This window comes from Ambystoma mexicanum, chromosome 3p (assembly GCF_040938575.1).
Source record: "Ambystoma mexicanum isolate Mex_15411 chromosome 3p, UKY_AmexF1_1, whole genome shotgun sequence".
Classification (NCBI taxonomy): Eukaryota; Metazoa; Chordata; class Amphibia; order Caudata; family Ambystomatidae; genus Ambystoma; species Ambystoma mexicanum.
The window spans coordinates 703,874,161-703,897,855 of NC_090925.1; the positions used below are offsets into that span (position 1 = coordinate 703,874,161).

General features: G+C 47.1%; 1 protein-coding gene across 3 annotated transcripts in view; it reads right to left on the bottom strand.

The window, feature by feature from the left end:
- Nucleotides 1-23,695, bottom strand: part of GRK6 (G protein-coupled receptor kinase 6) — a 729,447-nt gene that overhangs the window by 409,983 nt on the left and 295,769 nt on the right. For all 3 annotated transcript variants that reach the window (XM_069651525.1, XM_069651526.1, XM_069651527.1), the window contains exons 6-8: nucleotides 20,999-21,091; nucleotides 18,307-18,370; nucleotides 406-546 (exon numbers count right to left, since the gene is read on the bottom strand). In XM_069651525.1, coding sequence (XP_069507626.1) covers nucleotides 406-546; nucleotides 18,307-18,370; nucleotides 20,999-21,091 — 298 coding nt within the window. The remainder of the gene's footprint in view (nucleotides 1-405; nucleotides 547-18,306; nucleotides 18,371-20,998; nucleotides 21,092-23,695) is intronic.

A 23,695-nucleotide genomic window follows, 5' to 3' on the forward strand; every position in this document is an offset into this window, starting at 1 on the left:
CAGGACAATTTTAACTGCATTAAAGAACTGAGCTGCCATGTTCAGGTTCGGATCGCGGAAAATAGTTAGTGACGGAGCTGTGTGAAAAAAAATATTGATACAGACTGGCAGAGCTGCTTGTGCTGTACACAGCAAAGCAGAACTAAGCACAGTGCACACGCAGCACTGAAAAGAACCCTTCCAACAACATGTACTGTACAGATGGCAGGTGCAGTACTACCTTACAGCATGCACTGTATGTAAACTGCACTGTAGAGATTACCAGTACCTCAAACAAACACTGTAGAAGGGAGCAGAAGCAGCAAAGTGAGAAGTACCCAAGTGCATACACTGTCCACACGAGGGAACTAATTTGCCCAGTGTATGTCATTGGCTACAGAGTAGTAAGGGCCGTTCAGTACTTACTACAAACCTACTGTTCACTTTCTCCAAAATCTGCTTCTCGTTCAGGGCCATCGTCTCCCCTTTCCGCTTCTTGATCCGTTTCTTCTCCAGCTTTTTGCAGGCGTACATCTTACCCGTTGCCCGGACCTGGCATGCACACACCTGGAACATAGAGACAGCAGCCGACAAAATTAAAGTATGACCTAGGATTACATACCTCAAGAAAATAATTCAGCTGCACGTCTCAACTGAGTACAGTTCCATATTTTCAGTCGAGTTTGGAACTGGGTCATATCAAATACAGAGCAACTAGCTAAATTAATTTATCAAAAAGGAGTAAAGGGAAATACATGCCAAACAAAATTGGTTATCACTAGAACAAGCAAACACATACTTCAGTAACACATCCCTTTGGAAGATGGGCTATTTCCTCTGTGCAAAGATGATCACCACATGGTCTACCAGGGTGTGAAGCCCTCTGTTGCAGTTTGATTTCAGCTGAAAATCATTTTCTGCACATTCTTTGTTTAACTCATTCTTCCTGAACTCCATCAAGAACACCATATGTTATACAGCAAGAGGTGCCCAACAGGTTTGTAGTTGCTATTACAATTCCTTTAGGATAACAGTTTGTTGTACTTCTCTGCACCACTCCGCAAGAAGCAACAGTAACCATAGGGAAGTTCTGATCCCAGGTTACCTCAAACAAAGAAAGTCCTCATCTTAAAGTCTGGTATCAGACATCACACTCATCTGTGTAAGGGAGAAAGGGAACACTGCCCTTCCCTTGAACTCATGTGAGAAAGCAGATGCATGCTGCAACCGAGAAGACCTACACACACACGTTACATCACAGTTTTCGTAAAGAGCAATGGTCACCAGTTCCATCCATGGCTTGTTGGTGTTGACAGCTGTCACCAAGATGCCCGTAAAGAGGATTTACTAAACACTAGATCCCCTGCAGGACCCCACCCAAACATCATAAAGTATGATAACAGTATAGCGTTGATGCCTTCTGCAATGCCCGGGTGCTAACATAGTTGTATTGAAAATGCACAGGGGAATACAATGCCTTCTACTTTACCACCTCCCTGCCCACACACAACGACCTGAAACTGACAGGTTTTAGAGGCACAAGAAATAGGGAACATGAAAAGCCGTCAAATTATACTAATAAACTATGGCTCTACTGGGAAAAGTGTGCTGGACCAGGCTTCATGTATGTTTCGAGACCCGTTAAGTGCTTTATTGTATAGTGGTGTGGAAGGCACCCCTACACCCTACAAAGGTGATCCATGTGAGGCACGCGTCTTACAAAAATAATAATACAGCCATGATAAAGATCAAGATCTCTCAGATCACATTAGAATTAAGGACCCTCCAGCATGTGCCCTGCATGAGGGACCCTTCACAAATACATAGAACATGCCTAAGATGCTAGAGTGATTAAGTCAGTTGGCTCGACCCTCATTGTTGGGTAGAATTTCCTTTTTGGGTGTAATTTTCCCAACTTGTGAGCGCCTCAGAACCTTTTGCTGGACTCTTGTGTTTTTTTGTTTAACCAGTTCTCCAGAGAGAGTGAGAACCTTTTTCCATACTTCGTCTTTTTCAACCCTTTTGCTTGTATCTTATGCTAACCTCCAACTTTTAAAGGCATCAGCAATGTATTATTGCAGCTAGTGTTGCTGGGGGCTCCCTGAACTGCCCTATTTTCCTTGTGATAAAAAAACGTTACCAAGGATAGGAGGATACTTTTTATCCTACCCGACTTATATTGTGGACTCAGCACATACCACCTTAGGTGGAGTGCTGAGGGGACAGTATAATTTTTTTCCACTTCTCCTGTAACTTTCTAGTTACATTGACAAGTTTATCTGAGTGGCTGTGGCAGTGAATCGACCTAAAATGGTGGCTGTACTTTTTTTGGCCAACTCTTGACGACTTGTCCTTTGAGCCGTCTTCTTACTTGGGTGGGGTAGATCCAGATAGGTCTTTTGTCGTTGGCAGGCTTCCTTGCGAAAGCCTGCCAAGGCTCCCTGTATGCCTGAAAGGACAGTAAGTGGGGGATGTGACCGAAACTCCCCTGGTCTTTGTCTTGTAGTGTGTCTGCCTGGATCCAGTTCAAACTGGAGGCCGGCTGTCCATTTGGACAAGCCAGCCCCCAGATTTGCACGAAGGCTTGAATGTGGATTGGTGAATTCCGACGGTTTCCTGCATAAAACGTGAGGGTCCAGGAACAGAAAGCAGAGTTGACCAAGGGAATAAAGAATCCGAAGGACGTATGCAGCCACCTCCAGAGACGGACAGGGACTGAGTAACTGCTGCTGCTCCAACCTCCACTTCTGCTCGACAGGGAAACAAGACCGGACTACTTCCTCCCTTGGCCTGATGGGCCGAACCAGTCTGGAGAAACTACATTTTGAGCCATCCCTCGAAGTGCAGCGAATGTCCTGGGCTGCAAACTCCCAATACACTGGCACCTGCCCATTTTGCTGCGCATCGTCTCTTGAACTGCAGTTTCGGCTGGAACCTTGTGGGAATCCTTCTGGGCCTACACCAACTTTTACTCTTCCAAGTCAGGTATCGAGAAATAGAGGGATATCTGCCGTGTGAAAAACCATTGCTGCTCCGAAGCCTTTGCCAAGTCCCAACCGAGGCCGACATTCTGCTCCCGCCAAAGGTTTTCTTCAGCCACCAGGCCAAGAAACCGAACAGGCACGTTGTCGCCGCACCTTGGGGAAACCGCCGGTGACAGTTCTACATCAGAAAGGGTACTCTTCCCGCTCCTAGGTGCTTACTTGGGTGCCCGCTGTGTTGATCTGTACTCCTCCTAAGCTTCTTGAGCCACTTTGGGGTGGCCAACTTAATAATTATAATTGGTTATGGGGGGCGTGGTGTAGGCCCATGTAGTCCAGAAAGGTCTTAGAGATCCCGATACTGCAGACAGAGATCATTGTGTGCAGTCCTGAAGGACGGGAATGGTGCTGGGTACCCAAGTTAACAAACTGGTGAAGTTTGGAGGAGAAACGTTGCCCTGAGAGCCTGCACTGCCGACCAAGATCAGGGGAGGACGACGCACCAAAAACGGCAGGTTGTGTGCACCTTGGTGAGGTCCAGCTGACGTGGCTGCCGGCGACGGGAGTTGCTGTGAGGGTGAAAGAGGGCTCAATTGGGGCAGGAGGAGATGGTGCGATACCGCTGAGTCGCCTGTAGGAGAGAAATCACTGAGTCAACAGCTGTGCAGCCCCTGCAGTGCTGATCAAGATTGGGAGGTGGAGACCGAACGTCCGATAGCCGAGGAGCTGGCTACGCTGGACCGCGGGTGAGTGGTGCAGCGGAGTGGTGCCCGACAATGCGGAGAACCGAGACGCAGCAGTGAGGGATAACAGGAGGGTGGAGGCAGCAGACAGCTGGTGGATGGCGAGCATGAGAATGAAACCCTGAGGAGATAGCGGACACATGCAACACGGCTTGCAGAGTTGCTGGCAGGTTGAGAGGGGAAGAGTACGACCGGTGCTAATGCTGCTCTCGATATAGCAGTGAAAGTGGATAGGACAGTAGGGCTGCTGGCAAGAAATCAAGCGCGTTTATGACAGGACTGCGGCGTGGACATTCAATTGAGGCAGCAGGGATACTGTGTCAGCACCACCCTGCAGTAGGTACCCATCACAGACACCATCAGAGGAGGGGGGGCGCCTAGAGAAGGGTGTGCACTAAACTTGCAGGAAGCACACGGAACACTACCCCCTATGGGAGTTCTATATGTAGAACTTGGCACTAAACGCATTGTGAATTGAAAGATGGACTAGAAGGCGGAGACATAGGCGTTTGCCCCGTAATTGAAACTTGCGGATATGCAGTTGAAGAGAGGAATCATAGGGGGACCGGAGTGGTGAAATATATAGGTGTGGGTGAGACATAAGGAGAGAATAGCAGCAGCAAACTGCGTGACTAAAGCACTGATGCCCCCGCCCTACCCCCCAAAGAAAAAACAGAAGGGGTCGATTATAGACTCCATCACAATAAAGACCAGGGAAGTGATGCCCGCGACGGGGTGACAGCCGAAGAAGAGGGGGAACCACGAAAAGACCCGCAGGAGTCAAAGATACTAATACCGGACCTAAAAACATCCTTGGAGGGTAAAATTGAGGCAGTGGGCATAGACTTACAACTCCTATACCAGGATGTCCGTTCACTGGCAAAAAGGGGGACTACCACGAGTCAACTCTGAAGGAATTAGCCCCTGTGGTGGAGGATCACACAGCAAAACTACAGAAATTGGAAATTAAAAATGCCACACTTGAAGCCAGGATTGAGGAAGCAGAGGGAGGTCCCGAAGAAACAACATTAAGCTACTGGGGCTGCCAGAGGGAATCGAGGGCCAAGACCCAACTGACTTTCGAAACCTTATTGCTGCAAGAAATTGGACCTGAAAAGTGGTCACAGGACTCTGCACTGGAGAGGGCGCACAGGTCACTACAATGGAATCCCCACCGGGCTTGCACCCTCGACCGGTAATAGCGAGAATATTAACCTTCAGGGATTGAGAAGTAGTGCTCTGCTATTCCAAAAAAGGCAGAACCATAGAGAGGGGAGACGCAACAGTTGCCATATATACCGATTATACAACTATGGTGCAGAAAAGGCAAAATTCCTTTATCCTTGTCAAGGCGCAACTCAGGAGGCTGGGCGTCCAATATAAGCAGATGTTTCCGGCTAGGCTGAAGAGCTTCTATTGGGGAAAGACGCACTTTCTTGAAACCCCAGCTGCGGCAAACATGTGGCTAGACCACAACAATCTGGAAGATAAAAGAGGAGGGCCTTCCGGGCGAAATGGACGACCCTAAAAAAGAAAGGCGGATGCTGGCAAGTGCACCGCAGACGGTGTAAGGAACTCGATAGAGGGGCCGACTACATGATTGGATCAGCCGCTGCAAGGGCTGAAACTGCAGATTAGTGCTATATAATTGACACAAGTCTGTTGTTGCGAATGCGTTTTTGTTTGCAGGTGATCGCAACGAAGCCACTAGATGGTGTTAAGACAACCCCAAACCAGGTGTTTGGCTAGGTCAGCTGGTTGCTGGCTTAGAACCCGGTACCCCATGGCAGGGTGTAACACAGGAGGTACGAGTCTGCTTGAACGGGACTTGCTGTTGGGCATTGTTTACCCTTGACGTTTGAAGGGTTGTTTTGGTTTGTCTGGTTGGTGTTGGTTCTGAGCTTAAGATAATTAGAGACTAGGGTATGCATGGCATGGCGAGATCAGGACGATGTAGAGGATTTACCAAATGTAGCGTACTGGACTGGATCGGGAGTCCGGCGTGGTCCATGCCTAAACTGAGGACAGGGGAAGAAGGCCTGTCTGGAGGAGGGGACTATCACATGTTACCATGCCCAGATTCAATATTGTATCATGGGATGTTAGGGGACTAGGGATGTATATAAAAAGGAATCGGGTGCAGTCCTATCTCAGACGGAAGCAGGTATCTGTGGCCCTATTACAGGAGACATCTACTTCCAGAGGGTCAAGAACTACTATTGTCAAGGTGGGGTGGGGCAGGATATGGATCCAGATTTTCCCAGTACGCAAGAGGGGTCCTTATATGGGTAGACTTCTCAGTACCGTTGCGTGTGTTGGAACACACACTAGACAGTGAGGGAAGGCATGTCATACTGCATGGAACAAAAAGATGTCTGTATAGTGAACTCGTATCTCCCCAACACTGGGATTCCTACGCATGTCAAGAAAGTTAGCAACAGGCTGGGTGCAAAAAGAGATTTGATGTTTTTGTGGAGCAGGGATTTTAATTGTGTGCATGATACCCTGCGGAGAGATCAATGCCCCCTCTGGGAGGGTCATCCGGGGCTACGGTGGATTTAAAGGCAGTCCTGTTAGATCTGGCACTAGTGGATGTATGGCGGGAACTACACCGTGGATCCGCAGATATTCATTCTACTCGCCCCCACCCCATGCTTTATATACACGGCTCGACTAGATATTTGTAGGGTTAGAGCGTTTGGGGGAATATATTGGTACCGAATATGCAGGCGGTACAGTATCGGATCATTCCCCCCGGTTGGTAATGTGGGAAGCTGGAGGCCATAGACTCCCGGTACCGATTTGCCAATTACCGGTGCAGGCGTTGCAAGATAGTCCCGGGAGGATAGCTCAGCGGCAGCGTGCGCGTCTTGGAAGCAAGACGACACGAAGCAACACAGATTCCATCCCCGGGTCCGTGCTTAGAAACCTCTGTGTGTTTAAGCGCGTTATAAATACGTAACTAAAAAACAAAAAAAAAACACACAATTAGCAACTAAGAAAAACAAACAATTCTTGTAACAGCGCCTCGATGCCTGCGGGCTGTGTGAGCGCTTTATAAATGTAAAAATAAATAAAAAATAAATAAAGATAGGGTTTTCGCATATTTACTGAGGAAAACTATAGACCAGTACTTGGAGATTAATGTTGCGAGTGTAAATAGTTGGGGAATGGTGTGGGAGGCAATGAAGGTGGTGGTGGTTAGGGGCGAGACAATTTCTAAGGCGGGGGCACGTATGCAATTGAGGAGGGAACTGGAGGAGGAGGTTCCGAGATTAGAATCCCAGTCCCATGGAGATGAGGAGTCGGAACATGCACTTGCTGAGGTTCGCTTAAATTGTGAGTGGGCCTGGTGCAGGTTGTTGAAATTTCATAACGAGGTGAAGATGGAACTGACACACAAAGAGGGAGACAAATATGGGAGAATGTTGGCCTGGCTGTGCAAGCGGGAACACCATAGGAGAATGACAACACTGCTCTGGGAAGATAGTGGATCCCCACGGAGGTCACAAATGGTTATTAATAACATTTTCAGAGAGTTTTATACACGACTATATAGTCGTGATCAGCCTGTGCCACTGGATGAGATAGAAATGGTGCGTGAACGGATCAGCCTCCCACGTATGTCAGATGAGGTTGTCAGGGAATTAGATTATTCTATTTCAATTGAGTAAGTGAAAAGCAAGGGCGCCCTCTGTCGCTGATGCTTTGCATCTTGGTATTAGAACTGATAGTGATGTATCTGAGGCAGGAGTACCTGGCCAGGGGCATATTGATTGATGAAAGGAGACATCTTATATTGCTATATGCGGATAATGTTCTGCTGTACCTTTGCGAACAAGTGCATAACCTCCCCATTATTATGGAGGTCCTGGATGACTTTGCTAGGCTGACTGGGAATAGGTTTAGCAGGGAAAAGTGTGCATTCCTCTGGCGGGACCGAGGGAGAAGGATGAGATGATCTCCCTGAATTGGGGCTGAAATGGGAACTGTGTACGTTTCGGTATTTGGGAGTACAAATGGCGAATAACCAGAGGGACACGCATACTTATAACAGTGTGAGCATTGGATGGGACAGTGCTCCATGGAGTTCTGGGAACGCTTGCCGCTCTCAGTTATGGGAAGGGTGTCCATAACGAAGATGGTAATACTCCCAAGACTGCTGTATGCATTCTCTAATGTCTTGTGTAACTAAGCTTTTTCCGACAGCTGGAGGGGATACAGAGAGACTTCTTGTGGGGAGGCGATCATCGTAGGATGGCTATGAATATGTTATACTCACCGTACTTAGAAGGGGGGAGCACAATTCCAATGGTACTTTTTGGCATCGCAGCTACGATTTGTGACACTGGGGTTTGTAGATGAGACAACTGCGGAAATAGGTTTGCTAAGGCAGGTCGTGTGGCCGAGTAGGCTTAAGGAATGTCTGTGGGCTCTGGCGACATGCATGAGGTTCCAATGTCTGCTACTGCAACTAGGCAGGCTGGTGTGGAATAGGGCATTGAAGGTTACACGGTTGTCGCACCCATATGCTAGGCAAGCTCCAGTGGTGGCATACGCCAGTACTAACTGTGCAGAACTGGAGGAAGCTAGAGTCTGGGAAAGACATGGGGTATACACATGGGGAGATAGGTTTACTAATGGGCAGTTTAAAGAGCTGGATTATCTAGTAAAGGAAGATGGGTTACAGGGAGGACAATTCCTGTGCTATACGAGGGTTAGTGGAATAGCGAAGTAAAAGTGGGGAGGGCTAGCAGAGGAACCGGCAGAGGATGCGCTATTGTCATTGTACCAGTTGGAAGATGGAATTAAACCTACCACTCGCATGTATGATGAATGCATTAGAGAGGTGAACAAGAATATGCATGACAAGTTGAAGGGCAAGTGGGAGGTGGATGTAGGGGGACAGATTACTGCTGTACAGTGGGAGCAAGCCTCATCCTTTGTCAAATATGTATTGCGCAACGAGAGTTTTCGCTTAATACAACTTCATGTACTACATAGGACGTATATGGACCACTGCAGAGTAGCTAAGTTTGGAAGAGGGATAACCGCCGACTGCCCATGGTGTAACTCGGAAGAAGCAGACCTAATGCACATGCTATGGAGATGCACTAAAGTGCACATTTTTTGGGACCGAATAGAACAGACCTGCAGAGGCGTGGGAATCGGTAGATTTGAGTGGACCCCTTTAGAATGTCTCCTTAGTGTATATCCCAGACCTGACAAATTCAAACACGTATTGAAGTTTGTGAACTTTGCTTGCATACTGGCAAAGCAGAGAGTAGCTATGTCCTACAAGTGCAGATAAGGACCTGTGAATAAACAATGGCGGAGGGACTTTGAACACTGGAGCCTAGCAGAGACAAGGGCATAGCTAGAAGAGTGGTAACGATGGTCAGTCAGATCAGTTTGCTGCATGGGAGAGCCTACTGCTGGCATTGTTGCCACCATCGGATGATAGGCCACCCTACATGATAGACTCGAGATTGAAAGGTATACTTGCAGTTTGGGAGGTGGGTGCCCCACCCTAGAAAATGGAAACAGACCCCCTAGGCATAGACTTTGCGCACACGCACCCCAAACACTTTGGTACACAAATTGAAATTCAGTTGTCTGAGGTCTAGTGTGAAGTAGTTTTTAGGGGTTATGTTGAAGATAGGCAGAGAATTGCGGATACATGAACATGCCATCTATAAAATAGGACGATTGTAACTGCTGTGATTGTAACAGAAGAATGGGCATTCATTTGTGATGTTTTGTACCTTGAATAATATGAAAATAAAAAAATGTATAGAAAATAAAAATAATTATAATTGGTCATTTACAACACGCTTAATACCCAGAGGTTTCTAAGCTCAGACCCGGGGATCCGCAAAGTCTTGCTTCCAAGGCGAGTGCGTTGCCCCCAAGCTATCCTCCCGAGACAATGGTGTTTTCCCAGGCCTACAGACATAAGTCCTTTGGGCTATAATCCATCAAGGGGTCTAGCTGACCTTTCTAAACCCTCTTTATACTAAACTTTGTACCTACCTGCAACATTGAAGACTTAGGCTGAACTTTGACAGTGTCTGACTTCCTTTGTTCTTCTGCCCACTCTCATCCCCATATTGGGCTGGACTTTCGAAAGTATAAGCTGCCTAGAGGTTACCTACCAGTATCCTAGTTGTATTATATTGAATGTTGGTTAAAGAATCGATTTGTTAACTTGAATGCTACTCGACTACCTGTTTATCATCTAAAATCTACCAGTGAATTGAATAATGCTCAACCACTGTCTTACTGTAAATATGTGAATAAGTTTACTTACCTGAAATCCTAGTGATGCGTTAGCTGCCTTAGTGTTTATTATAAACTAGCAAAAAGTACCCGTACTCTGTACGGGTTCTGTAGATAGACATAGAAACCCTCCTGCAAAATTTGGTTAACAGGGTGGGGTGTCCATATGCAAAGTCCTACCAGAACAGGTAACTGTGCAAAAGTGCAGATTAGTGCAACGGTGTGGAATTGTATGAGGAACATACAAACCCATAAACAATTCTACCTGGCGCAGTGCAGTGTGTTGCAGTGCAAATATCTCAGACCGGTGCGTCCCAAGGCTTTGAAATGTGGTTTCCGAGGTCTAGTAAGGACCTTGAGTTTTGTTTCTCGCATCCAGGTGCTTGCAATGAGCTCTGTCCAGTCCTTCTACGGCCACCTTGATGTCCCCCCCACTTCCAGGCAACTGATGTGTGCAGGGGCTGAAGTCTGGGGTTACTACAAGTGTGCTCTGCGGTCCTTGTACCTACCTACAGCCCTCCTCCCTCCTAGTCTAAGCCTGGCTGCTCGACCATAGCTACCAAACCTTTTTGGTAGTTCAGGCCAAACCGAAGAGTTGGAACCCTCTACATCAAAGAGTGAGTCTTCTACAGTCCTACCACAGGTGGACTTTAGTCAAACTTCCTAACAGAGGCTCAGGCCAGCTCCCCACTCCATGACCTCTATATCTCTATATCTCTATATCTCTATACACCCACACACACACACCAGTCTACAGTTCTGGGGGATGTTTAGGTGTCCAATCTCTGCAAAGTCAGGCGCCACGCTGTGAGGCGTAGCGATAGTAGGTTGTGGTGTAATATCTTCCTCTTGCCCTGTGTTATCAGGCCTGACTGCTTGCAGAGCAGGGGAGTTGCTAGGTCTGGAAAAGGCCCGGGGCTATGCTGATGTCGGAACTGTTGGGACTGGGGGCTAGCTAGTCTTAGCTGTAGCTCGTGAGATTCTATCCGCGGTTACAACCAAGAGATCAGGGGCTGTAGCCCCCTTAGCCCCCCCCCTAGCAACGCCCCCGTTGCAGAGACAGACGGGATTGTCTGCGGCAAATTAGATGATCTCTGGGAACCAGGTCTGGTGAGGCCAGTATGGAGTGATGAGAATTACTTTGCAGGAGTATTGGAGCATTTCCCCATGGATCCCTCCAGCAGCATTCAGCTGGTATACCTAGCGCATTTCTTGTTCTGGGCCATGGCAAATAGATCTATTGTCGGCCAACCCCAGCGGTGAAAGAGCAATTGGAGCGACGTTGGATTGAGCTCCAATTTGTGGTTCTGGGATAGCTGCCTGCTGAGGCAGTCCGCTGTTTGGTTGTAGATCCCTGGCAGGTGAAACCCTTGGATGCTGATAATATGGGCTATGGGCCAGTGCCATGCCAGCTGTGCCTCCCTGGACAACGTCTTGGACCTGGTATCCCCTTTTTTCGCAGGCAATGCATTGTAGTGGTATTGTCTTAGGACAATGACAGTATGATTTTGTAGTACCAGGAAGAAGGACTCTGGTGCCCATTGAACCACTTTTAGTTTGAGCATGTTTATAGGTAGGGATGTCTCCTGGGGCGTCCCTAGCCCCTTTATGTGTAGTTAGTCCAAGAGAGCAACCCCACCCATGTAAGGAGGAGTCCGTCACCAGCGCATTGGGGGTGTAGGATATTGAAACACCTTACCCTTGCAGACGTTGGGTTTGGCCACCCACCACTGAAGCTGTGAGTACAGTCTAGGAGGGATCTGAACCTTGTCTGCCCATACCCCTCGTGGTTTGTGACCAGGTGACCACAAGGAACTCCTGCAGTGGCCTCATGTGAAGACTACAGTGTGGGATTAGTGTTATGCACAATGCCATTGTTCCGAGCAGTTGCATGCATTGCCGTGACCTTGTTCGGTGTAAAGGATTGCAGCCAAGTGTTCAGGGCGTCTATCCTGTCGCTGGATGGGCGTACTCTTGGCTCATGTGTGGAGAATTCCACTCCTAGGAATGAGCTTCTAGGACGGCCGCAAGAAAGATTTATTGTAATTGATGGTGAAACCCAGTGCTTGCAGCCGGTCCACCATTGCCTCAATCGATCGTCGCGTTCCCTGCCTGGATGGCGACCTGCGGTAAGTGGGGAGAAGGCAGTTTCATAGATTCCCCTTCCTGGAGGGAATCTGTACAAATCGTTGACCTGTCTGTCTTGGTGTGGTTGAGGAGGACGTGGTGTCCTGGGGCTGGTCTGAATCTGTACCAGTTAGTTATCCTTCCTCCAACACCGATTGGGTCGGTGTATGGGTCCTCTTGTGGGACGAAAAAAGGAGCGCCGGAGAATCGCTTCTGTTTCTACAGATTGGTTGTAGCCTCTGAGACTATGGCGGTGGACTGTGAGCGCCTCGACTTTGTCCCTGAAGTGGACCTAGCCCTGGAAGGCGAGAACCAGGTCAACCTTTCCTCTGATGCAGACCTGGGTCTGGGCAGAGGCTCCTGCGGTAGGGAGGGTTGGGGCAGCAGGGCTGGAGCTCCTGGTCTTGTGTGCTGCATCAAGCTGGGTGATGACCCTTTGTAGGGATGAAAGGACCTGGATAGATAGCAGGGCCTTCAGATTAGCCAGCATTGCCCTTTTGTTGGAACTGTATCTGTTGGTGAGAGTGCCCCCTGGACGGATGCGGGACCTTGTCCTGCTGCGATTGGTATGGGGGGAATTTCACCCTTTTGTGGAGGTCCCTTAGTGAATATGCCTCCGCGGCGTACATGGTTTGACTGAAATTTCGTCCTGCCATATGACTGTTCCGAGTCTGACTGTTGGTGTAGTAGCTCAAAATCAGTATCCACCCGATGCTGCAAGATGTCCTCCAGCATGATCTCAGTGTACTGAATTGGAGACACCTGCGGTTGTGAGGTTTTCTCCAAGACCTTTGGTTGCCACTCCTCTGGAGTTTGTTGCTGTTCCATCGTCGCTGGAGCTGCCAAAGGCGATGCCATTGGCTGGGCGATCATCGAGTGAGTAGTTAACAGTCTCCTTGCTCCTTTTCTGGGCTTGGGGTGTGTCTGCCTCTGCCTCATGAGCGCCCTTCTTTGTCGGCGGGCTGGTTCCCTCTGTTGCAGAGCCTGATTTTTATGAGCGGGACTTCTGGATTTTAGTCATGGATGAGCTTGACTTTTGAGATGTCGACAAGGTGGTCTTGTGCGTTAGGGAAGGTTTATGATCCACTGCCGTAGACAGGCTAGCTTTCTGAGCAGTCGTCAAGACCATTGTATGCTTTCAGGGCGGTTCCTTGCGGCTCTTCGTCTTTTGTGATGCTGCCAAAGCAGTTTTAGTAGTGGAAGGGTGCAGAGCCTGGTACTTAACTGACTCCTGCTAACCTTCCATGGACGGTGGTCGTTTAAGCGCCCTTTGCTCCTCGCTAGCTTCTTTAGTGCTATGTATATGCAGCTTTGATGCGGCCGCCAATGTGACCTTAGGCCCGGAGGAATGGGCTTTGCCTCTCTCACTGACCTAGACCTATGGCCTTGATGTTCCATTTCCACCGACTAGTCTTTTCGTGGGCAATGCCAGGCCACCTGGAACTCCCAGTCTCTCCCATGCCGACGGCTCGTCGCCGTGGGTTCTTTTATGCTTCTTCCCTGGCCGCTGCTCCGAGCGGGCCCTCTCCTTAAACCACCTCGACGGGAATGGCCTCGACGTCGAAGGGATACTCGGGATAATTCCTTCCCCCCTCCCCCGTTTAACCAGCTTACCAGCCATCTGTGTCTATCTTTTAGAGCCTTGGAGCTACATCTGCAGATAGTGCAGCCCTTCACGGTGTGATGGGTAGAGAGTAAATACAGTTGGAGTGTTTGTCTCTTTCATAAATGTTCTTAAGGCCACAAGTGGCACAGGGTCTAAAGAGGGGTCTCCTTCTGCCCTCCATCCCCTTAGAAGGAAAACGCCTCACCTTGTGAAATACTCCCCTCCTGGGGCAAATTATTTTTGTTTTTCTTCAAAGAGTCTTTTTTAGTTGTTTTGTTTGAAGAAATAGGTTGATTTTACTAACAGTGGTGAACCAGAGGACTCCCTCAGCTGAACACACGGTTAGAATGTGAAGGGTAGAGGAGGGTCTATTCTACAGTTACTCAAGGTTCCATTGGTTGGGACCAAAAGCACCCATAACGTGGTTGTTAGGCTATAAAATGTAGTTTCATCTTGGCTAGGGGGAAATCAAAAATGTACAGAAGATTCTCAGCCCGACAGGGATATTCACAGCATGTGAATCTATGAAAGATCCACTGCTGGAGAAATGCCTTTACAAAGTTAGGTGTTAATAAAGTTGGTTGACAGTGAAAGAAGCAGTGAAAGAAAGTGTCCAGCCTCAACTTGAGTCTTTACAGTCAGTATTTGCAAGACAGCACTTGCATATTTTGCTTTGGCGTTATTCTTAAAGCATATGTGAAACCTAAAAAGGATGATGGCAACATATTTTGTTAATAAAGCAGTCATTTTGAGAAGTGGCGAAGAATTACTTGAAATGGTGGAAGAATGCTGGCAGGTTTCGCATACAGACCTTAAGGCAGAAGAGGAGTACAGGATGTTGGTGTCAAAAGGCGTGGGATGCGTCGTCAAGGTAAAATATGTGCTAAAAATGTGTTATTTTTTTAATTTGATAAAAAGGTTATATAGGAGGATTGCTCCACTTCCCTAAACGACAGGATGGCCTTCCTGATGCACTCCAACTTGCCCGCCTTGACTATTCAGCCTGTGGATGACAAAATGAGGCTGTCTGGTAGTTTCCCTCAGGTGATTTGTAATGTGATAGAAATGCTAAGGGGGGAAATGGAAGAGAACCAGGGGATGACAGGCTTCCAGTTAAACTTTTACTTGGCTTTCAGGGACCGCCTGGCAGGGATTCTATATAAGAAATGGATTAACAAGCTGCACACGTCCATGGAAACAGCAGTTATCGTGCTTATTCCTAACCTGGGCAGGGACACAACGGAATGCAGAAACCACACGCCAGTTTCCATTTTGAAGGTCTTCTATAAAAACGGTTGTAACAAACAGGCTGATCAACATTATTAAAAAAATGGATCAGCTAACCTGAAAGTGCTACTGAATAGAATTGAAAAATATAAAAGCAACTGATGTATGCATGCTGGCTTTGAGCTTAGGAAGGCAGAAAGCTTTGATCTTGTTAGCTACCTTTTTTGCATGATCAGTCCCAGTTCTGCTACCCGAAACCTTTATGAACCTAATAAAGACTGTATGTGGCATCTGAGCCTCCGATCATAAACAATTGTAGTGCCTCACAACAGTTCTCTCTGCAAAGGTACTAGACCAGGATGCCAGTGGTCCCCATTGATCTTTAACCTTGGACTGGAACTACTCCTGTAAATCATCAGGTGTACGGACGATCTTGGACTGGAACTACTCCTGTAAATCATCAGGTGTACGGACCCCACTGAAGGAGGCTTATTTAAGGGTGGCAACTGCAAATTACTGGCATAAGTCAATGATGTAACATTTCTAATCGGTAACTCAAAGCTTCCTACCCAAAGATGGAAGATTAATAATTAAATCAACATTCTCCTAAAATGCCAGACTTACTTGGTTGCAGGGTATCAAGGAAATGCCACAAACAGAAGACTTCCGATCTTCTGACTTTCCTCTGGAGCTCCGATTGGAATGCCACATTCTCATGGGAAGTATTTAAAATGGACCAAGATGGGGGAGTGAAGAGCAAGGGAGTAATTTAGCTTCCTGGATTCAGCTGTGCAAGACAAGCATGCTGAAAATGCAGACTGGCTGACTGGCAATGAACAACTCCCAAACCTGGATGAACCAAAAAGAAATAGGCTAATACAGGGATCAAAATTCGGATTTTATAATCTGGAGCTAAAAGCAGCTCCTGGGTATCGGACATTAACCAAGCGCTACCACTGGGGAACAAGGAGCTAGTTCATAGTGTTCCGCAAATCCAACTTTTGCATAAGATGCAAACATACAATTTTGCCCATTATTTATGACCCCTTATCCTTTAAGAGGTGAATCAATGTGCTCTAATGTTTATTTATAGATTCTCCCAAACAAACAGTTACATTCACATAGGTTGTTCGGCATCATTTGGCTTGGGGAGCAAAAAGTAGCTCCTGGCAGCCATTTGCGTCAAACTAACCCATTCAAATTGTGTATGTGCTAGAGGGAGGGAAGGAAGTCTGGAAAGCAAGACAAAAAGCAGCTAGAGAAGTCCTGGAATGTTTGATTAACGTATTGCAGAACTTGGGACAGGGACAGAAATTCTAAAGGAGGATCTAGATTTGGAATAATGCTAGGTTTACAAACAATGATAGAAAGCAGAGCTGGAAGCCCTGGATGTTTTGTGGAATAGGATTGATCAATCGGCTCTGGTCAGATGGTTCAATGTTGACCTTTCAATTCTTGAAGTTTATATTTAAACTCAGTCTGATATGTAGATTAAGGCTACTACAGTAAATGATTAAAGTACTGGGTAAACGGATGGCAGTACCAAAAGTACAACCAGAGCAAAGCTTGCTTGAATGAAATCAGGTGCCAACTGTCGATATACAAATTGCTATCCACGTCCTTTCATGCAGGAGAATTTCTCTTAGCTCAAACACATCTGTTCTCAGGGGAAGGGCTCATAGATCTCAGGGGAGGGTTAAAATAAAATTCTGTGATCAGTTTTCATCTTCTCTGTCGACCACGGATTAAGATATTCACAGCGGATGCTGCTGCCTTCTATCTGGAAGCTTAGCAAGATGTTCAGGCTGCAACTGATGGCAAATTTTTGTCATGTAACGTGACATTGACATATGTGCTTTGAAAATACAAGGGCGACAAGACACTTATAGGCAATCTTTAATATGCTAAAACTGGCAATGGGCAACAAGTAAGAATCCTGAAATGTTGTGGTATTAGGCATGGATTGCCTAAAAAGGCAACTACAATGAGGACAGAGGGTTATGCTAAAATGATATGCCTGCACTCAAAATAAGACGTGAAGGGCCACCCGGCTCCTTGGCATGACATGTAAAAAGTACAATTAAAAAACATCAAATGTTGGAGGGTGGGTGCTTCAGCAGCTAGGATTAGGTCCAACCCCCACTATCACCCGCTCTTTTCCCACTCTCCTCCTCCTTTCCTGTTTTTGCCAGTCATGCCAAGTATGCAAAGCCCATTCCCTTTTAAGGAAAAAGGGAACATGTCACTGTTTCGACCATGTGAGTTACACTGAACAGGCACCGTCCTATATTTCTGTAAATGGATCACCTTTATCTGGACTGTTAATTTATTTACAAATATTAGTAATTACTAAGTTACTAAAAAAAATATATATGGTTTAAAAGTTTCAGAATGCATTTGGGAGCAAAACAAGGATTCTAATCAGCATTGCAGAACATGTCCCAGCATCTTAACATGACATGGCATAACATTACCACACCATAACAAAGCATAGCATTTCCAAGAAAGGGAAGAGCATATCAAAACAGAGTAAAGGGTCAAAGACACGAAATCCCAAAATCACAGCGAGGCTTAGAATACCAGACCAAGCATAGCGCAAATGATGCTAACACTGCTGCATTGGTAGCCTACTCAATTAAGCTATTGAAGTGGTAGCTGGGAGCAAGGGCTGAAGGCAAAACAGTTTCATGTAAGGAGAATAAACGAAAAAGGCGGTGGCGTCAGTAACAATCTAATTCTGCACTAAGAACATAGGCCACACTTAATGTTGAGCCGCAGCATACAAAGTTGAGTCCCTGGACATAGACATGGTTAACAACTGAAACACTATCCAACACAAAGAGATGCAGCTATCTTAAAAACTACAGCACACGTCACCTTACAGGTACGCACTGGAAAATTCAGAAAGTCAACAACTTGTGCCGAGTAGTAGAAGGACCTTGTTAACCTTCACTTAAAAGCCATTTTCTAAAGCCACAAGATTCAGAATCAAGTTAAGTTCACAGGACTGGGAGCTGGAAAAATAACCTATTGATGCCGTAAAAGGTATTGTGCCCAAAAGTCCTTGTAAATAAAAAAATCTCAGTGTGAGGTAAGATGAAGGTGGAGGGAGAGAGGAAGTGAAGATATGTGGCTAGATATTTGGCCACAGGTAGCGCATCTTAAACCCCCTGTTCGGTTTCCGATGAATGGACCATCAACCGGATCAACGTTCACTAAAAAGGGTACATCTTAGGAATAGGAAAGAATATGCACCTAGCCCCAAAAGCATGAAAGGCCTTCCAAGAATACAATGAAGCCATTCAACAGTTGGGCATGTTTGGCGGCAGGCTTTGTATAGACAATGCAAGGTACAGGCACTCACCTCCCCAAAGCCACCCTTTCCTAGAACTCGATACTGTCGGAAGGTGTTCTTCGTAACTGGCTCCCTGAGATGAAAATAAAAAAACAGTGAAACAAAGCAGTCAAGGCAACACTAGCAAACACCCCTGCTATAACAGGCTGCATGCACCTAGAACGCAAACTCATGTGCCCCCCACCCACACTCCCCGTCCCTATAGCACCATCTGATGGCCACATCAATATCAAGTATTTATTGAAGTTCTCCAAACTTCAAAGCATTTCGAATGGCAGCGGCCTACAATTTACACCCCCAAATTTCCATACTCTGCTTTGACATCCATGTTAGGTAGAATGTTCATCTTGTGTGCAATTCTCACCACTTGGTGAATCCCTCAGCACTTTTTGTTTGACAATTGCATTTTTGCATGCCCGAGTGAGTTGGAATCTTTTTCCTCGCCCACTAATTCTGTTCTGTGACTCAGAGAGCCCCTTTTTGGTTTCTCTTGGGAGTCTGCTTACCTCCATCTTTTTGTGGCCTTAGTATTTTCCTATTGCATCACACGGCACCTTCTGAGCAGTGTTGCTCAAAGCTCCTTGAGCTTCCCTCTCCCGTTTTCGTTTATTTTCCTGTGCAAACTTTATGTAAATAGGTTAGGGGGAATACTTTTTATCCTACTTATACTTTTCCTTTGTGAGATTACCACACCCCACATTATGTATCCCTTTTCTCACTTCTCATGTAACTTTCTAGTTACAATGATAAGTCTTGAGTGGCTGGTGGCAGTGGATCATTTTCTAGCAATTTTGTGAAACTCACAACGCAGGCTGTATTCGCAGCTGCGTTAAGGGACACATGGGGACACCTTTGTTCCAAAATGGTGCCCGTCTTTTTTGCAAACTCACAGCAAATTGTCTTTTAAGCCTTCTACTGCTGACCTGGTTGGGGAGGAGGGGTTATTGCTCACTCCTTTGTCTTTGCCATGCTCCCTTGGGGGAAACGCGCCAGTGTGTCTGGGAGGTCACCAACACTCCTCAGGTCTTTGTCCTCCAGTGTGTCTGCTTGGATCCATTTCACCACCAAAGTTTGAATGTAGCATGAATCCCGATTGGCTGAGTTCCTGCATAAAAGACGAGTGTCTTGATGCTGAAGCCAGAGTCAACAACTGGAAGTTCCATTCTGAGGAAGAACGCCTGCAACTACCTCCAGCGACCACCAAAGCCAACTGGGTGACCGTGGCACCTCCAGCCCTTTCTTCTGTGAGACAGGGAAGATCCAGGCTGGACGACTTCCTCCCTTGGACTGGTGGGCCTAACCAGTCTCAAGACCAGCTACAGTTTGAGCCATCCCATGATGAGCTGGGACCTTCCGGGGCTGGAATCTCGGAATACCCTGGGTCCTCTGGCACTGCTGCAGCAAACTTAAGGGCATCTGTCTGAGCCTACAGAGACTGCATCCTGATCGTAGAAGTCTACTAAGCGGACTTGTGGTCCGGGAGAAGGAAGAAAGAAGTCTGCCGGGTGACACCTGCTGGGCCATCCCTGTGACTGATCGCCTGCTCCCGCAATAATTTAATTCTTCAGTCACCAAGGCCAGAAACCCGAACCACAGCTGGTGTCGCCTCACCTCAGGGACCCAATGGTGACCTTGCTGTTCATCAAAAAAGGTACTACAATCTCGCTCCTGGGTACTTACCTGGTCAGTTGCTGTTGGATCCTCCTGAGCTTTTTAAAGTGGTATCGGGTATATTATCCCCACCAATAATATCCCCATATATATGGTAGTCGGGAACAGCCATAGGCAATATTAGTGGGGATAATTGTTGTGGTAAATGGGAGCGGGGGGTTTCCGCCACTCCCTTAAAAATAATATGGGAGTTGCAGGGTGTCACCCGCAGGTTTAATGGGTTAATATCGCCGCAAAAATATGGCGCAATTCTTGTATGGCGATATTTTTGCAGGGATATTAACACATGCAACCTTCAGAGTCACGCTGGGGAGGACGACCAAACCGTGTTCTCCCAGGTCTTAGGCCATCAGTCCTTTAGGGTGAAACCATTCAGTCCCCTCCCCCCGGCCTACCTAGCCGCCCCTGAACCCTTTGCATTCAATGTCATTACTTGTTACGAAAAGTGAGTTACCTGTGAATTTTACAGTGTAGCCTTCCTTTGTTCTGCCACCCACAGGTCACTGGTCCCCCAGGGCACCCATCTGACTTTTGACACCAATTGCTCAGATAGGGTTGGACTTCCAAAGTTTAGGCCTACACAATGTTATTCAACCTACCAGTATTGCCATTTGGTAAAAGTTGGTTGATGTAGGACTTACCCGTTTCTCATCTAAGGGTCTACTATTAAAGTATTGCAATAGCAAATGTCTTACTGTATGTGTGAAACTTTCCTTACTTACCTGAATTGCATATTGATTTCAACATTGCCTTAGTGTATAAAATAACAATTTTGATATAACTACAGTGTGTAATGACTTGACTTAAGGTCTTTGTACTCACCTACATCCCTTCTCCCTCCTAGACTAAACTGGCTGCTCGACGATAGCTAGCAAGCAAACCTTTTGGGTAGTTCAGGCCAAACCTAAGAGTTGGAATCCTGTACACCTAAGAACGAGTCTTCTGAAGTCCTACCAGAGGTGCACTTTAGTAAAACTCCCCAACAATATAAAATGAAGACCAACTCAGTTTTTTTTATAAAGCTGCTTACCGTTCCAGCCATTTCCATTGCAGGAAGCGGTTGAAGTAGATGCTGTCGAGGTAATCAGCAAAGGGCGCAACGCTCAGGTAGTCGTGTATCAACCTAGGTGTGGGGGAAAAAAATAAGCTCAGATAAAAGTACTATAAAGTCTGACCAGGGAGAAACCATGAGCAAGCTGCATCAAGAACTCTGAAACCATCACAATAATATATTTGTTATGCCTGCCACGGACACCAAATCCTCTACTGAACTGATAATGCTGTTGAAAGGTGCAATTTCCCCTCAAATCCCATGACTAAGAATTATGAAAGCACTCTTTTCACATATAAGAATGTGAACATATATTAGGAATGTACATTAGGCCCCACTGATTTACATTGACCTAATCGACTATGGAGCTTGCTACAATCAGCAGAGGTTGCGTACTTGGGCCGTGCAGCATACTGCTCGTCCATGCCCATCTATTGCAAGGAGTATCCACCTACGAGTTCGTACTATGCCCTGCACAGCTGACCTTCCACAAGCACACTGTGCACCCACACGTAATGTAACGCTCACCTGATTCCCGTAGAGGCGCCGGTCTTGACTGGGAGTATACCGTATCTTCAAAGGTGATGTGTACCACACGGCTGGCTCTTTGGGCTGGACCTCTGTGCACTGTATGTCTGGCTCGAAGGGTAAGATGTCTTAGGTAAGTGAACGCCGTGCTCTCCATCTGCCTCGAGGCAGGGTGCTGTAACCAGTTTCTTCACTGGATAAGGGGAGCAGGCCTCTTGACTTCAGAGGACTGCTGTCCGTCGTTTACTGCACGAACGGTAAGTTTCGAGTAATTCTAATGTCTTTTAAGTCTTTAGTAATGATGTCTCTTGTTTTGCAGGGTTCCGGCGATTTGCGGATGGCGGGCTGAAGTGAGTTGAAGATGGAGCCCGTGTGATGAATAGAAGCGCCTGGAAGCACGTAAGTAAGCGCTTGTTGCCTGCTTCACGATGCGCTCTAACTGTCTTTTTATTTTGCAGGTACAAGTTCGGGGCGGCTGCAGGGTGCCGGAATACCCACTGGGTTAGATGTGGAAAGGAGTAATGGCACGTGAGTATTAAAGTTCCCCAATGTCTTTAAACGCACCTTGTTTTGTCTTTCAGATGCGGGATGCAGCGCCGAAGGCCTCCGGAGCGTGCGAAGAGTTGGTAAGCTTTTGTCTTTCAGATGCCGGAATGCAGTGTGAAGACCTCCGGAGCGCACGAAGAGTAGGTAAGCCTTTGTCTTTCAGATGCCGGAATGCAGCGCGAGGCGTTGGTGACAGCCGATGGACCAGGTAAGTGAAGAGCTGTCGCTGAAGACCGTAATGCTAACCTGTTCTTTCTTGTCTTTATAGGTGTTGCTGAAGACTGGATTCAGAATGGTAAGCCTTTTTCCTTAGGCCCAGGATCAGATGCAGAAGACACGATGAGCGTTCTGCTGCTGAGGATGCAGAATAACGCAAAGCAAGATTCATCCATCGGGTGTGGTTTAAATAGCCTCCTGTAGTGCTTAGAAGTCTCCTTCCACAGCCACGCCTAGGTAAGAAAAGAGTTCCAGTGTTCTGAATCTAGGGAGTGGCTCCTGCCCCACCCAACAGGAAAAGTAGTTCCAAACAGAAGAGGATCAGAGACTCAACTGGCAGGCAAGTAAGCAGCATGGTCTGCTGCAGGTAAGTCCACCCAAGCATTATGAGCCCGGCGCTTCCAGCGCTGGGACTGGGCATATTTATGAGCCTGGTGCCACTGGCGCCAGGACTGGGTCCAAAAGGTCCCAATTGGGACTGGTTGGCACTCGGAACCTGGGTTATGGATCTGCTTCCAAGGGAGTTGGGAAAACCCTGACCTTTTGGAAGCAGAGATCATGACAGTACCCCCCCTCAAGGCCCCTCCCAAACCGGGCTTCTCCGGGGGTTTTGGCTCGTCAGGAAATGTTCGGTGAAATCTTTTGATTAGGCGAGGAGCGTGGACATATTCAGCAGGTTCCCAGGATCTCTCTTGGGGGCCGTAGCCTTTCCAGTCAATTAGGTAGAATAGTTTAGATTTGGAGATCTTGGAGTCCAGAATGCTTTTGACTTCAAACTCGAGTTCTCCATCAACTAGGATAGGTTTTGGAGATTTGGTTAGTCGGGTTTGAGGTTGCACGGGTTTTAATAGAGAGACGTGGAAGACCGGATGTATCTTCATGTGCGGGGGCAAGTCCAACTTGACCGCTACTGGGTTTACTATGGTAGTGATGGAATAGGGACCAAGGTATCTTGGGTTGAATGTGCGTGGCCCTTTTAGAGGTAGATATTTGGTGGATAACCAGACTTGATCCCCTACTTGATATTGAGGGGCTTCCTTCCGATGTTGATCTGCTCCTTTCTTGTATTGTTCTTTAGCCCTTTGAAGGTGAGAAACAGCTTCCTTAAAGGCTTGGGTGATTGTAGAATGCAGGTAGTCTACTGCTGGTGTTTCAAGATCTTGGAGGGGATCCAACTCCGAGGTTCGAGGGTGACTGCCGTACAAAAGAAAAAACGGGGTTTTCCCAGTTCCCGAATGGACAGAGTTATTGTAGGCATATTCGGCTATCCAAAGGATGTCTTTCCAAGTTTTTTCAGTTTGTTGCAGCATGCAGCGTAAATACTGTTCCAGAGTTTGATTGGTCCTCTCGGTTTGTCCGTCGGTCTGAGGGTGGTGACTGGTCGAT